General features: G+C 38.1%; 1 protein-coding gene across 7 annotated transcripts in view; it reads left to right on the forward strand.

The window, feature by feature from the left end:
- The window catches only part of gigyf2 (GRB10 interacting GYF protein 2), a 119,358-nt gene that overhangs the window by 5,179 nt on the left and 96,808 nt on the right, over positions 1–17,371 (forward strand). For all 7 annotated transcript variants that reach the window (XM_041263860.1, XM_041263864.1, XM_041263862.1 and 4 more), the window contains 2 exons: positions 16,323–16,387; positions 16,745–16,874. In XM_041263860.1, coding sequence (XP_041119794.1) covers positions 16,347–16,387; positions 16,745–16,874 — 171 coding nt within the window. In that variant the 5' untranslated portion in view covers positions 16,323–16,346. The remainder of the gene's footprint in view (positions 1–16,322; positions 16,388–16,744; positions 16,875–17,371) is intronic.

A 17,371-nucleotide genomic window follows, 5' to 3' on the forward strand; every position in this document is an offset into this window, starting at 1 on the left:
ACAGTTACCGAGAGCCTATTAAGTGGGAGTTAGGAGGTCAGGGAGTACTGAACCAGCAAATCAGGAGTGTGTATTGGTTGTTAAGGGGCGGGACAATGCTGGTGTGGCAGTTCAGTCCAAGAATGTGACGTAGTTGTTTTTCTGCAGTAAAAATTACCTCCGAATATCAGCTTGATTTCTGTAAACTCAACATATCCTACTCGGTAATTTTTTTCTCACTGTAACTTGCTTGTTTGTAATTTCTCTGCAAGAGAAATTGAAATTTAATCTTATCATAGATAGTAAGCACATTGTTTTTATTTGTAGGGGTTTGACTACAGGAATTACAGTTTAACTGAAAACAAAACAACAAGGACAATGTAAACATCTTAACTTAAAGGACAGCTGTTCTGTATGAAGTTTGTCTTTGCTTTTCTTTCAGAACTGTACCATAAAATAAAATGTGAAACCAAAAAAACCTCAAACTTATTGTAAAAATAATACACGTAATAAATAACTTATTCATTGTGTAATGAAATATATGGGAAGTTCGAAGAGCCGCATTTTGACCACAAAAGAGCCACATGCAGTTCGAGAGATGCCAGTTGGCCACCCCTGCTCTAGAGGATACCAAGTACGAGACTAAGTTAGTCTAACCCTTTTTATAGACTAACGATTTATAGTACCATACTAAGTGGAACAAATGTGAATACCCTCAATGTACTGACAAGTTCTGTAACTGAACAATTCATAATCACAAATCCATGTACCTATTTTACATGAGACATATTTACTTGTGTACATTTTTATATATAACAGATGTCATTGCTGGAATTGCAATATATTCGTGCAACGTTGGAATGAGTTTTGTGACATTATAACAATACGGAAAATAGCCCCACACTGATCAACTCTCTTCTGCAACGAAAAAAATGATCTAACGGCAAAATATTACAATTACGGTTGAAAGGATTTATTACAAGTATTTAAATAATTGAATATATTTAAAGCCGTACAGTAATTATGTATTACCTACATGGAACATAATTGCAATATTTTATGAGTGATATTTAAATTATATATAACAGGCTATATTTAGACTTGTGTCAAAGTATACATTTAGTAGCCAATGCTACATATTAGTAGGCTGTAGCATGCATGGGGTAGGGGTCAGGACTGGTAGGTGTCGCGGCTCTCTTGTATAGTGGATCGGCACTGTGCTGGAGGTGCCGGGTTCAATCTCTGTCTGTGCAACGCATATACATTTTTTTTCTTTAAAAAAAAAGTGTAAAGTGTATATATATATATATATATATATATATATATATATATATATATATATATATATATATATATATATATATATATATATATATATATATATATATATATATATATATATATATATATATATATATATATATATATATATAGTTACAAATCTAATGTATTTTGTTTTCAATGTTTAGACTACATAAAACAAAAAAAACGCAGGGGGCGATTCCGTCTTTGTGCGTAAATATACCCTTTCAAGTTTAAAACTTAATTTTATTTATTTATGTTTAAGATGTTTAGGTTTCGGTAAAACAAAAAAAAATAAATGCATAAAAAAATGAAAAACCACCTTTTTAAAATATTTGTACCAATCGCTCAGATTTTGAGCCCTGGCTCTCTTCAGTTCCTGTTTGGAAGCACACCAAAACAAACCACAATCCTTAGTACCGCACTAAAGCTGGGGATCAGCTAGTCCCCAACTTCGTTCCACTTCTTTTTTTTCTGTTGCAATTGGTATGAAGTTAGTACGCAGCTGGGGATGATCCTGAGATAGTACTGTACCAGCTGGTATGCAAATTATTACGCAGCTCTGTACTAACACTGCAAGTTTGTTGCAATTTCAACAATAATTTGCCTCGTTAATACTATTTTCTTACGAATAATAAATACACCTATATTTATTAGTTTTGTCAGCCTGAAACCAACTACTAAGCATTACTTATGGTGTATGTTATTCTGGTAACTGTATAGGCTACATGTAATCCTAAACTAAGACTAACAACAATTAAAACTTTCAGTGTTTTTTAGGATTCAGTCCATTTTATTTATTAAGCATCAAAATAATAATCTACTTGCAGTTAATTGTTGGATTTAATGTAGCATCAAGTCTGTTCTGCACATATGCCATTTTCATTGATTTCAATAACCAGGGCATCATTCATACTGTGTTAAACAGGGCGTGTATTTCAGGCAAACCCAGCTGTTTGGATCTTGTTATGTGTCATTGTGACAAAGCTTGCAGTGGTGACGTGAGACCCGGAAGAGAATACACACAGGCAGTACTGGTGGGTCAAAACTGAAACGCTACAGCGTTCAGCTTTTTCTATTAAATATTAAAAGAAAAAAGTGCATGTTGGCCAAGCAAACAATAAAACACTAACGAGTATCGTACTGGTTTAATACACCAGCTCGTCTCGCAGTTGTTATTTCTGTGTTTTAGACTCGCGTCTCGCCTCTGACGCTCCCCTCCCATGCAGCCCAAACTGCAGGCTCTTATAGTGTGACCGAGGGATTAACTGTCTAACAATGATCTTCTCATCCCTTGGTCACATTCTGCACGAGTTTAATAAGGATGCGTGACTGTCCGCTACTTAAACAATCAGTAGCTGATCAGTCACACATCCTCGCAAGGTTTTTAAAATTAAACGATAACAAATGTTGGATTTTGCCATCTATACATATAAATCATAATATAAAATAATTAATAAACAAAGGGACGGGACATTCCGGGAAATTTGGGAATGTGCTACCGCTCAGTAGTGTGGGGGGGGTTTAAATATTCAGAACGAATCAGTGATAGATACTAGGGATGGGAATTTTAAACTTGTAAACTCTAAAGAAGTTGAATAATATGCTAACTGTATAATTGGTTACGTGATAAATTTCACCAAACACACATTTATGTATTCATCTTAGTAATTTATGATATGCAGCCAGTCTGTGGCGTATCCACCTGCTGTATTGCTACAATAAGGGTGATTATTATAAAAAGTAAGGGGTTTGACAATTACCTGAGTAGCTTTTCTAATTGGTGTAAAACGCGATTTTAAAAGGATGTGTGTTTTTTTTTTTTCCTGGGACTCGCATCTGTATGTATGTTTGTCTGCATCCTCGGGACTCGCAGCTGTATGTACGTTTGTCTGCGTCCCTGGGACTCATTTGTCTGACACGGGCATCCCCACCGTGGATTATTATTTTATTCCTTTTAAACACAGCTGCGTTGTGTGAGGTGCAAGCTTCACAATGTTAGCGGGCTCTACGTTGGAGTTGCAGGGAACTTCTTGGAGAGGACTGAACACTGTACTGAGTTGCATCCCTTTCACGTGACCGACTGTGTACGGTTGTTTGTTTTGTCCATTTCGAGCTTTCTCGCTGACTGCTTCCTAAGCATAAGCAACTGTTTGAAAGACTTTGGCAGCTGAAAAATGTTTTTTTTCTGTATTTGGCTACACTGCAGAAATAGTGGAAGTTCTGATGTTGTATCGGTGTAGTGTCAGAGGTGGTAGTTGTACAAGAACATGATCTGTGTAATGTCAGAAAATGGTACACTCAGATTTTGGTACAAGTGCAGTCATCAGGTTTGTAGAAAACTAAAAGCAAATGCTAAAAGTTAATTGTATTTTTTTTTTTTTTGTCAAACTTAAACTAAACAGGCAACTAGTGTCTTGTTAATAGTAAAATAATTTTTATGACAAGACAAAATGAGTTTAAAAAAACAAAAAAATTACAAAACCCCAGAATTGCATACGATAAATATTTGAATACTATTTGCTTAATAATGGGAAAATATGCTAAATTATATAAATGATGTAAAAGACCTAAAGCTTTCTAGCAGTGCGCTGTGACCACTTTAGCATTTAACACCAAATTACCGTAGCTATATTGAGAAAGAAATGCTGCCATTTAAATCTCTGTACTACTAGCCGTATGAGACAGTATTAAATGTTAAAATAAAAAAAAAAACTCTTTGTTAACTTTGGTATTAAGTGTGTTGAATACAGTCTTAAAAGTAACGAAAGCAGGACTTCGGTTTTCTGGCACGAAGAGCAGAGCATGCATAGTCTGCAGTATTGAATAAGCAAGTTGGTTAGTTGGGTGAACTTGGTAGAAAAATATTGGCAGTCTTAATTGAGACCAAAAAATACATTGTTTTTTTCATTATTCATAAAATCATAAAATCTTGAGCAAACTGTTCTGGAGCATTTTGTCTCTTATTCCATGTCTGACAGGGCTCTACATTTATGTTTTACTACTGGCCCCTTGGGCCACCGAGGTAGTGTTTTTACTGGCCCAGATACAATTTTACAAAACTCTGTCACCCTGCTCGGCAAGTTAGCAGCAGAGTAATGCATTCGATTATGTGTTAGCATCATTCAGTAATAAAATGAACAGTCTTATGGATTATTTGTTTAACCATTCTGATTATATGTATACCATATGTTTAAATGGTAATAGCTGATCTGTTTTTTTTTTGTTTTACATTTAATGTTTTGACTAGATGACACTATAAAAATAGTGAGTTATCTGCAGTATGTTTCATTTTTAAACTAGTGTTATTTTATATACTGTTTTTGGATTCTAAGTTGCTACGGTGTCAGTAAATTAAAGGAAAAAAAAAAAGAAACCTCTGTGAAGATCTCTGGTAGAGATTTTGTCCAGGCACCAAAATCTTGACGAACTTGACAAAAACTCACAAAATAGTGAAATATATTCACTCTTTTCTCAAATTACTTTTTTTAATGCCGACATTAGGCGAGCCGTGCAGAACTGTGTAAACTGCATTATCCTGCTCCTGTAGGCATTCAAGAAATGTATTGATTAAATTAGCGAAGTGCTCCCCAGTGCTTTCTTCCACAGCAGTGTGTAAGAATGTAAGACATGCTATCTTAAAAACTGGAACAATACATCAGTAGCTGCCGTAAACATCCGGTTCACTCACTATATAAACGAGCAGAGTGCACTTGCAAACTGCATTGTGAACACAAACTGACTCAGTCCTGAAGGACAAAAAAAACCAAAAACTTTAGCTTGCATGCATATTCTTTCATGATTGTTTTTAATTTCTGTGTTTTTGGTAATGTGTGTGGTGAGAGCCCACGTCTCAAGTAAAAAGATGGCTAAGCCTTTCAATATACAGTGCCGTGAAAGTATTTGCCCCCTGTCTGATTTTCTGCATTTTTTTTGCGTGTTTGACACTGAATGTTAACAGATCTTCAACCAAAATATAATATTAGGTAAAAGGGACCCTGAGTGAACAAATAACACAAGATTTTGATACTTATTTCATTTATTTATTAAGGAAGGTTATGTAACACCCAATGCCCCCATGTGAAAAAGTATTCACCCCCAGCACCGTGGAGGAATTTTGGCCCACTCCATGCAGAACTGCATCAACTTCGTGACAGTTGTGGGCTTTCAAGTATAAACTGCTGGTTTCAGGTCCTGCCACAACATCTCAATGGGGTTTAGGTCTGGACATTGACTAGGCCATTCCAAAACTTTCAATTTCTTGTTCTTCAACCATTCTGGTGTAGACTTGCTTGTGTGTTTCGGATCATTGTCTTGCTACATGACCCAGCTGCGCTTCAGCTTCAGCTCAAGGACGGATGGCCTGACGTTCCTCTGTAGAATTCTCTGATACAGAGCAGAATTCATGGTTCCTTCAATGATGGCAAGTTGTCCAGGTCCTGATGCAGCAAAGCATCCCCAAATCATGACACTACCACCATCATGCTTGACCATTGGTATGAGGTTCTTACTGTGGAACGCAGTGTTTGGTTTTCACCAGCCATGTTCGCCAAAAAGTTCCACTTTTGACTTGTCTCTCCATAGAATATTGTTCCTGAACTCTTGAGGATCATCCCAGGGGCTTTTTGTCCAAACTTTCTCCATTTGGACAATATATGGCTCTGACTGTGCGTTTCTGGAGCCCCAGAGCCTGAAAAATGGCTTTGTCACCCTTTCCAGACTGATGGGCAGAAACAACATTTTTCCAGAGGTCTTCAGGAATTTCTTTTGATCGTGGCGTGATGTGTGATTTAACATGCACACATTGGGGTTCTTTTCAGAAAATATAAATGCTGTATTCAAGATTTGAAAATGTATGTGTACAAATGACTTTTTTTTAACAAGCAAATCCGCAAACAAACTTTTACCATGGTAACAGCAACTCTAAAAGCTCAACGGATTTACACTAATCCTAGTAATAAACACTACTGAAACAATAATCATAATACAAATAATCGTTCTCGGATCGTTGTCGCTTGTCGCCTCTCCCAAGTCTGCACCAATCTTCCTGCTGATACGAACTTGTCCTGTAAAGATTGTGAATGGCATTTCTGCCCTGAACACATTGTACCCCAAATCAAAACATTAGACAATTCGACCCCGTTGTGCAGCTTCCATGTGGCATATGTGGGTATTCATTGGTGCATCTTTTTTCGCTGCAGTCACCGCAGCAGAAAAACACCTGCTATCTTGCAAACTATTATATCCAGTCTCGCAGTGAGGGCAACTAAATGTTGTTTTATTTGCAATTTGTTTCACGGTCATCATGAAACTAGATTAAAGGTTTGTTCATACTGGGCATACGATTCAGATGGACTCAACGAACGCACCAACTTGTGTTCAAATCATAGACACTGCGGGAGAATTGGTAGATTTCGGCTTCCCAGTGTCAAGTTGGTGACGTCACTCTCGTTCAAGCAATCGCTTGCCTTTCTCTTTCCTTTAGAATTTTACAAGCAAAATAATCTACTGTTTTATTTGAAATGAATTATACTTCTATAGATGTAGCGGAACATGTCCTAATAATAATTAAGCACGTACGGTACCATAAATAAACAGATAATCAGAAGGAAAACTAACAACTCAGAAATTTGAAACAGTGTTTGTGTCTCTCAGCAGCCTATGTACAGTGTTAACTCTAAGCGGGGTGGTTAAACTGAGCGGGTCACCTCAACAAAGTCTAATAGAATGTCAGTGATTTTACCATGAAAATGAATGGTGGCATTTGCTGTCAATCACACTATACAGTATTATACAGTATAAAAAGTTAAATGCAGCTGTGTGCGCCACTCCCCTGAGCCTCCAGAAGTGTTGTCTTTTTTTAAACTAATCAGAATGAACTAACGCAGGGAGAAGATCGCTGTGTGAACTACAGCCTGTGTCCGTCTGAATTGTATGCCTGAGTGTGAACCAGCCTTAACACTTTCGTCCACACTGTTTTCGTCTTGTTTTTTTTTATAATTTCTTATCATTATTGACACTTTACTTTTGGCTTATTGTTACAATTGGTTGCTTAGTTGTAAAAAACAAAACAAAAAAAAAACAGAAAAAAAAACATTTGTAAAAAAAATGGCCTTGTCCAGGTAAGTATTTAGAACTGCACTTCAGTACATAGTCTCAGATGCTGACTGTACAACACAGAAGACGTGTGTGGCAGGAAAGTTCAGACAATTTAAATTACGCTGTTATTGGGGGGTGGGAGGTTTTAAAAATGGGTTTGTATTTTTTTTTTAAGCTTTTTTGCTCACTGACCACTTTTCCTGCATTCATGAAAAGGAAGCCATGTTTGCTATATACATTATACAGTTAATGTTGCCGGTCCAGTTCGGCCTGTGGTGCTTCATAACTACCGGCCAAACTGCGCTCTATAGCGGCCATGGTTAATGTTGAACCCTGCTGCTTGAATAGAATTGTTCGCTGTTCTTTTGGTCTTTATGGAATTTAATTTTTGTGGATTCTATTCTTACCCTTTTTATTCTTGTTGTAGATAGAAAAAAAACAATCTTTGTGGCTTTTTTTCTCAAAAGTCCTGGACCCTCAATGGGGGAAGGTTTTGGAGAGCCCTGATTCTGCACAATTTCCAAGTTCTTGTATTTTGAGTTATTATTTTAGCACATATGTCCTTTTAAAGTCGCTGCTAGTAAGGATCTGTTTGGTATGACTAAACTTGTGCCTTGGCTTGGGATCTCTCTTGATAACATGTTGGTCATCATTTTTCTAGGTAGTTAAGCTGACACTGGTGTGATGAACACTGAATAACTCAATTTCAGTAATGTTAGATCTTTAGTGAAAGGTGGGGGAGGATTCCATTCTGTTTGTTCTTTTACAGAGAGTCGGACTGGAGACTTTATATACACTGTACATGGGTCCATAGTGGAGCAATGTGTGAAACTCCTAATTGTACAAAGAATGCCCACACGGGAAGGTTAGGCGAGAGCTTGACTGGGGAACACCCCCTCAATCTGAATTAATTCCGGGGTACTGTTGAGATTGATCACGTGCTGGGTCTGCATTCCTTCCTCATTGCATCAGAATTCTGAAGTTATGAATGACTCTGACGTTTAATACCTCTTGATACCACACTTTTTTTTAGGTAGTTTCGAAGGGTGTGGGTCAGATATAATTTGACATCCTCTTGCTGGCCTTCCAAGGATATGCCAGCAGTTGGTCGAAAACAAAGAATATGTTGACGTATCAAAGCCCCTGCCACCTCCTGCACAATGAACATGCTTCATGGTGTTTCAGTGAAATACCCAAGTTGGTGCAACACAATGTAGGCCTGCCTCAGAAAGACGAGTGGGTCGAACAAACATAAAAACATAGAAATTGGAAAATCCAAGGTATTTTCTTTTATTGGTGTTTGGTCATTTACTAACACGAAAAAAATCAATGCAAGAAAATGAGGGCTTTCTCCTTACTGGCCACCACCATTTGTTCCAGGGCATTGACAGTCTGCTTCCTTTATTGTTCCCTCTAGTCTTAATGTTGCTCTATTTAGTATGTTTAAACCAGAAGGGTCCACTTGATGTGTCTAACTAATGGATTAAGCAGGTCTAGTACACTTGATTGGACTAAAATTAGTACACCTTCTAATCCCGATTGCAGCGTGCCAGAAGTGAATCATCACAGGTAGATCATTTACTAAATCGGACTAAACAACATTCCGATTCCAGCAGTGTACCAAATCAGATTCGGGATGATCCTGTTCAAGTGGATTAACTTAGTACTGTGAAGAATAAGATTAGCTTGGTACACTTGCTTGTACTAAGTATTTACTTTTTTTTTTTGAAGGGGGAGGTGTATTTTTCCTCGGAAATGACGAGTACATCTGAAAACTGTATTCGTACATTCATTGTCCATTACATTCGAGCAGTCAGATCCATGAAATAAAGTCTCGCGCAATGTATATAGGCCTTATATTTAATAAACTCTTTAATCCTGTACCTTTTGATATTTTCAGTTTAATGCAATACAATTTCAGTTAATATGCTTTAACTATAAACAATTAATGGTCCATTTATAATAATAAACAACTATTTATATAGCACTATTCATGTACAATACAATTCAAAGTGCTTTACAAACAAATACAAAAACACAATAAACAGTAAGAGAACAGTTATTAAAAACAGAAGTAACAGTAAAACTTAGAATAAAACATAAATGTTATGGAAAAGCAATGAAATTTGAAATTGAATTTGAGGCTGTATTGAAATGATCTGATAATGCAGGGTCGATAGTTGGAAACATGATGATTTCTAGTCCTCGAGATATGACTAAATCTAAAGTATGACTGTGGTTTTGTGTAGGCCCTGTTACACGCTGAGTAAACTCATAAGAATTGAATAGACTTAAAGTCCATAGCTGTCAAATCAGATATAATATCAGTGTGCAAATTAAAATCTCCAAGTATAAGAATCCTATCGTATTTAGTGAATTTATAGACTGGAATTCTTAAAATTCTGATAAGAAAGATTGTCTTGGTTTAAGGTGGGCAATAGATATTTACTGTAAGTACAGGGAGTTGACTATCAAGTATGAAGGATAAAGATTCAAAGGATAAAAAGTCAGCCAAACTATTCTGTTTACATTTGTAGATAACAAGGAAAATGCTGGCTAGTCCACCTCCCTGCTAGCTAGTATAGCTGGAGGGTGAGGCTGCAATTAAAGTAGTATTATCATCCACACTATGCCAGGTCTCAGTCAGAAATAAAAATCCAAGTTTATAGCAAGTGATGAGATCACTAATTAAAGAGCTTGTTAGATAGGGGCCACACGGAGCTGCATGTATTTTATTGCACAGAGATAAAGGAGTGGCTGTATTTAAAGAAACTTTAATAAGATTATTGGAAATCAGACCCTGAGTGCGGATAGATCTACCAGAACAGCCCTACAACTTGCAATAAGGATTTCAATATTGTTATTACCCTCATCAACAGCTACCTCACTATGATCAGGGTGCTGAAATAAAGGGTTTTGTGTAATACTCTTCAGTGTACTCCCTGCTTGTGTTTCAATACTAATTGCATTTTCAGTACATGCACCCCGGGTAAAAGAGAACACATTTTATAACTGGGGACAGATACTGTTTTTATAGGGTACACTGATTGTTTAATCTGCTGTGGTAACTGAGACCCAGACAATGGTCCACTAAGTCACAGATTGGTACAGTAATGGCCTGTTTTCTGTTAATCTTAGTAGTCCTTTCCAATTTGGGTGGAGACCATCTTTTTTTGAAGAACCCCGGCCTCTGTTTGAACTACTGTACTTGTATGACAATGCGCTAGGCTACTCAAGGAGTGAAGTATACATTGCTTTGTGAAAAATCAATACAGTATTGAATTGGTCATGGAGGAAGATAGTTTCTGAAGACAAAAGTTTAAATGACCAGTACAGTAAACATATTGAAATCATCATACGCTTTTTTGTATTTAAAAGACATTTGTTCGGTTGATTTGACACTAAATTAGTGTTTGTTGCTTGTTAGACTACTGTACTAGTACTACCACTGTAAAAATATTTCTGTACTACAGCAGTTTTGAAAAAAAAATGTATTAAGGTTGGAATTTATTGCAAACAATGCATCGTTTTTTTTTTACCCTCGCTATAATGCCACCCTCGCTTATTGCCCCGTTTTGCAAATTGTTTTTACCTGGCAGTATAAAAAAGGTTGACATGTAATTTACAAACCAATCCCCCACCATCTCCGATAACTAACTACGTAGTTGAACTAATACAAATTTTCCCGCTGCACGTCATGTTTGTACCGTCAGAATCCGAGACTACTTACCAAGTGCTGTGTTGGTAAGAATCGCTCCCGCTACAGACAATCTTTACAAATCTGGTTTTCAACAACCAATAAGCCAAAAGGGAAAAGGAAAGGTCTGAAATCAATAAATCATAAAGTAATTATGAAAAAAAATAAAATTAACATTGAGTGGAGACTTCGTCTGGTTTCATTATGACAGTTAAAAAAAAAAAAAAAAAATTCTGCTTTGTTTGCCAGACTTGCAGATGCTTGCAGCTTTATTTGTTGTTGTGAGGCATTTCAGAATGACTTGATTGCTTTTATCTGTCCCATAACATTCTGGCTTTCTCTAAAGCAGCACAACGTGTTTTTGTACCAGATGGCATTCTTTAGAAATCACTATGCGTGCGTGTGCATATTCCAATGTGTGATATATATATATATATATATATATATATATATATATATATATATATATATATATATATATATATACACACACACATATACACACACACACACCCACCCACAGTACCAGTCAAAAGTTTGAGTACACCTGCTTGAAACCAGGTTTTTCATGGTTATCTATGCTTTAGCTGTATAGACTTGTCTATAAACTCTTAATATTTAATTGTGATACATGTACTTATATAAGCTGATAATAAGTGAATTGGATTCAAAAATTTAATTTTCAAATGAAAATGTAAATCTTGTCAATTTCAATGAAATGGTCACCCAAAGCAAGGGGATTATAGTCTGAAGCCCAAATCGGTTAAAGGTCTGAAATGTGTATAACATGGTGTTAGAACACTGGCCTAAGTATAAAAGTGTCTTTGTTAGATGTTCCCTGAGTTAACTAGCATGTTACCTAATTAACCTTTTGTCACCAATTATTGTTAACAGGTGAGGGTCCATGATTACTATAAATATAGGTAGCATAGGCACAAGTTTGTCATTCCTGAATGTAAGGGAACAGAAATGGCAAAATACGCTCAGTTAAGCAAAGAGAAAAGACAGTCTAATTACTTCAAGAAATGAAGGTCAATCTTTAAGAAAAATGGCAAGAACTTTGCAAGTGTCTGTAACTGCTGTGGCCAAGACCATCAAACTATTTGAAGAAACTGGCACTCATGAGGACCGAACAAGGGCAGGCAGGTCAAGGGTGACCTCAGAATCAGAGAACAAGTTCATTCGAGTCACAAGTCTGCGAAATCGGCGATTTAACTGCCACGAGCTCAGTTAAATGCTACTAGAAGTATAGATGTTTCAGCATCAACTGTTCAGAGGAGATTGTGTGAAGCTGGCCTAACTGGAAAAATTGCTGCAAAAAAAGTTGTTAAGATTGCAGAATAAGAGAAAGAGACTTGCCTGTGCCAAAAAACACAAACTGGACATTTGAGGAGTGGAAGTCGGTCTTATGGACCGAGGAGGCAAAATGTGAAATATTTTGGTCCGACCGCCGAGTATTTGTAAGACACAGAGAGGGCACATGAGTTCTGCATGTGTGGTTCCCACTGTCAAGTATGGAGGAGGCAGTGTCATGGTCTGGGGTTGCTTTGCTGGTGACAGAGTTGGTGATCTTTACCAAGTCATGGCATAGCTCAATCAGCATGGCTATTGTAGCATACTTCAGAGGCATGCCATTTCATCAGGGTTCCGGCTAGTTGGGCAGTCTTTCATTCTTCAGCAAGCTAAGGAAAGTGAAGGAGAACTCAATCTAATGACCTGGCCTGCCCAGTCTCCAGACCTCGATCCCACAGAACTCGTATGGGACGAAGTGTCAAAGCAAAGCTACACACAAGTGCCCTCCTTCTCTAGGAATTGCTGCAGAAGAGCTGGGAAGACATGTCGGGTGATTTCCTGCTGAAACTTGTTAACTGAATGCCTCATGTTTGTGAATCCAAGATTTAGAGACAATTTTCAATTTTCTTGAACATCGCTTTGATACTCCTTACACACTGAACAAAAATAAATGCAACATGCAACAATTTCAAAGCTTTTACTGAGTTACAGTTCAAGGAAATAAATTGAAATAAATTCATTAGGCCCTAATCTATGGACTTCACATGACTGAGAATACAGCTATGCATCTATTGGTCACAGAACTGGTTGTTGTAGCTTCTTGAGAACCAGAATCTCAAAGCGGCTTCTTGAAGGACCCCAGGGTGTCCGCTTCAATCACATTACTGGGGAGTTGGTTCCAGACCCTCAAAATTCTCTGTGTAATGTGTCTCCTGTATTCTGTTCTGAATGCCCCTTTGTCAAATCTCCATTTGTGACCCCTGGTCCTTGTTTCTTTTTTCAGGTTGAAAAAGTCCCTTGGGTCGACATCGTCAGTACCTTGTAGAATTTTGAATACTTTAATCGGATCGCATCATGGTCGTCTGTTCAAGACTGAATATAATTCTTTTAGCCTGTCTGCATATGACTTTTAAACCCAGAATTATTCTGGTTGCTCTTCTTTGCACTCTTTCTAGAGCAGCAATATTCATTTTGTAGGGAGGTGACCAGAACTGAACACAGTATTCAAAATGAGGTCTTTCTAATGCATTGTACAGTTTTAAAATTACTTACCTTGATTTGAAATTCAACACTTGAATCCCAACTGCGTTCAGTTTGAGAATTAATCTTTTGTGCGGGACTTTGTCAAAAGCTTTCTGGAAATCTAAATAAACCATGTCATATGCTTTGCAATTATCCATTATGGATGTTGCATCCTCAAAAAAATCAAGCAAGTTAGTTAGGCACGATCTCCCTTTCCTAAAACCATGTTGACTGTCTCCCAGTACCCTGTTACCATGTAGGTAATTTTCCATTTTGGATCTTATTATAGTTTCCATAAGTTTGCATATAATAGAAGTCAGGCTTACTGGTCTGTAGTTACCTGGTTCAGTTTTGTTTCCCTTTTTGTGGATCGGTATTACGTTTGCAATTTTCCAGTCTGTCGGTACCACCCCTGTGTCAAGAGACTGCTGCATGATCTTGGTTAGCGGTTTGTAAATTACTTCTTTCATTTCTTTGAGTACTACTGGGAGGATCTCATCCGGCCCAGGGGATTTGTTTATTTTAAGAGCTCCTAGTCCCTTTAACACTTCTGCCTCAGTTATGCTAAAGTTATTTAAAACTGGACAGGAACTGGATGACATGTGGGGCATGTTGTCAGTATCTTCCTTTGTAAAAACTTGTGAAAAGTAATCATTTAATATATTTGCTATTTTTTTTTCTTCATCTACGATTTTGCCATTTGTATCTCTTAAACATTTAATCTCCTCTTTGAATGTTCTCTTGCTGTTGTAATATTGGAAAAACATTTTGGAATTGGTTTTAGCTCCCTTAGCAATGTATTTCTATTTCTCTCTTGGCCTTTCTAACTTCCTTTTTGACTTGCGTTTGCAGTTCTGTGTACTCTTTCTGCGTACTTTCTTTTTGGTCCTTTTTTAATGCTCTGTAAAGTGCCTTTTTTCGCTGAATATTTTTTGCCTTGGTTGCATGCTGCACATCTTTGTTCCACCAATAGGTCTGTTTGTCGTTAAAGCGCCGGTTTGGTTTTGTGGTTCCCAGGGTGGTTGCGGCGCATGTCTTGACGCGTTCTGCCAGGTCATTCCAATCTTCGCCAACTGTTGATCTTGGGTTGGGCACCAATGGTCCTAGTGCTGCCTTCACGACAGCTCGATGTTCTGGTAATCTCCACCATTTGATGCGTTCAATCTTGGTGGTTGGTCGCGCCGGGGTTCGGACTAGGCGGACTTTGGCGTCGAACAGCAGTAGCCGATGTTGTGGGGCGATGCTGTTGTACGGGATCCACTTTGGTGTCGGTGACCATCCAATAGTCGATCTGAGATGTTCGACCGCCGCTATAGTAGGTGATGAGGTGTGATTCTCACTTCTTGAAAAAGGTGTTGGTGATGGCCAGATCCCAGGATTCTGTGTGCTGTAGGATCCGGTTGCTGCCTTCATTACGGTTGCCGTGTCCTTGTCCACCATGGTTACAATCAGAATTCTCCTTTGCTCGGCCAACATGCCCATTGAGGTCTCCGCCAGTGAAAAGAATTTCGCTGTCATTGATGGCTTGGACGTGCGTTTCAAGGTCGTGCCAAAATTTCTCTTTCTCCTCATCTGGGCAGCCAGCCTGCGGTGCATAGCATGACACAACACGCAGTTTGCTGGTTCCCTTGCTGATTTTGGTGGACATGAGGTGGTCGGTGATTCGGGCTACTTCGGTGACACTGTCGCGGATCCACTGGCTTAGACCACACCGACACCATTTTGTGCTGTCTTCTTGCCGTGGTAGATCAGCTTATAGCCTTCTCCGATTTCTCTTGATTTTGCGCCGGCCCATTTGGTCTCTTGAACGCAGGCAATGTCCGCTTCTCGCTCCTTCAGGGAATTAGCCAGTTCTCGGCTTCGGCCCGTCATTGTTCCAATGTTGATGGTCGCTAGTTGGATCCTTTTTGGCTGTTGTTGTTGATGATTATGGTGACGGACTAGCTTCTTTAACAGTCTCTGTCCTTGATAGATATATATATATATATCTCGCACAGCACTCGGTCTGACTACAACAAAGATGACGTGCGGCAGGAAAGTTAGGAGTAGTTTGTTTGGGGGGAAAAAAAAGGTTTTTGAATTAATTTTTAGCTTTTTGGCACACTGCCCCATTTTCCTCGATTCCATGTGCTCTATATATATTATACCGTTTAAATGTAACCAGCCCAGTTGGATCTGTGGTGTTTGTGTTGAGGTGAGCAGCTCGGGAGCTTGCAGAGCCTGTTTTTCTAAAGCAAACCTGAAAACTTCACATGTGCAATAATTAATTTGTATGCATCTGGACCTGCAGAATGGTAGAGGCACCACTGCTGTCACATGATGGGAGGTTGCCTTTCAGGCAATCGTAGCCCCGGTGTCTGATGTGAGATGAGAGGTTTACCTTCATGCGATCGTAGCCCCGGTGTTAGATACAATAGTTCCTAGCCTACAAAAATCCCAGTATTTGCCAGCTTTCGTTTTTACTTCTGATGGAAAAAGGAAGCGATGGAACTGGAAGCCACATTTGAACTATTGTATTTCACACCAGCTAGGAGTACCGCTTGCAAACAGGGAATATGTCCTTGGAAAGCTTCAGGTCTGTACTTTTAAACAAGAACCTGAACCACACGCCTGAGTAATATGCATGTAAACGAATGGGCCTGGGTTTGTAGGAAAAAATGAAATGCTTTAAGTTGTATGACCGCCAATTCTTTTTTTATTTCACTTTCAGATATTCAAGAAATAAAGAAAAAAAATGGCAGCAGAAACACAGACACTTAACTTCGGCCCTGAATGGTGAGTATATTTGTGTTTGATTCAGTTTAGCTTGTTAGTTTTACTGGCGGCGTGCAGCATTCTAGCACGTTTTGATTTTCCTTTTTGCCCCTAGTTCAACAGGTTTGTATGTCATTGGACAATTTTAGTCAAGCATCATCAATATCCAGTTCTCCCTACTAGTGTATTGAGACCACCTGTAGTTTAATTATGATGAGAACTAGGGTGTAAAGCATTTACATTTCTTTTATTGTCTGCTTAATTTAAAAAAAAAAAAGAAGAAAAAAAGGCAGTGTAATGGAGCTGTTCAGATGATGGGGGGGTATATTGATCTCAGCAGCCTGTCTTGTGTTGCTCACAGAGTTATCTCACTTGCAGGCTCCGGGCTCTGTCTAGTGGAGGCAGTGTCACCTCCCCTCCGCTCTCGCCAGCATTGCCAAAGTATAAGTTAGCAGATTACCGCTATGGGAGAGAAGAAATGTTAGCACTTTACATAAAGGATAATAAGGTAAGTCTCTGTTTTGCCTTATATCCCTTGCTCCCACACTTTAGATTTTGAGAGTATCAGAATCTCAGCAGGAACCTATTTGTCTTGAGGTATGTCACACTGTAATTTTACATGTACATGTGGTGGATGTACAGTAATTTACAAATTGTTTCTGTAATAAACTGTACTGCAAACGCCTCCATCTTGTAGGACTGGCCAGAGTAACAGTTCTAATTGTAGTCCATCGTTAAGATGTAACATACAGACGTGGATGCAAATATTAGCACCCTGCACTACTTATACCAGAATTCAAAGTAAGATTAAGGATTTAGTAAACTTTAATAAAAGCAAAATACACAATTGAGTAATTTACAAGTAATCTGTATCAATAAACAAACCATTTCATTTAACCTTTTGCAGTCCATTTATTTTCACTTGCTCTGTTTAAAATATTTGAGTAAACCAGATTTAAAAGGCATTGAATCGCAAAAGGACACTCAGTACTATATCTCCAGCCA

The sequence above is a fragment of the Polyodon spathula genome, chromosome 11 (assembly GCF_017654505.1).
Source record: "Polyodon spathula isolate WHYD16114869_AA chromosome 11, ASM1765450v1, whole genome shotgun sequence".
NCBI lineage: Eukaryota > Metazoa > Chordata > Actinopteri > Acipenseriformes > Polyodontidae > Polyodon > Polyodon spathula.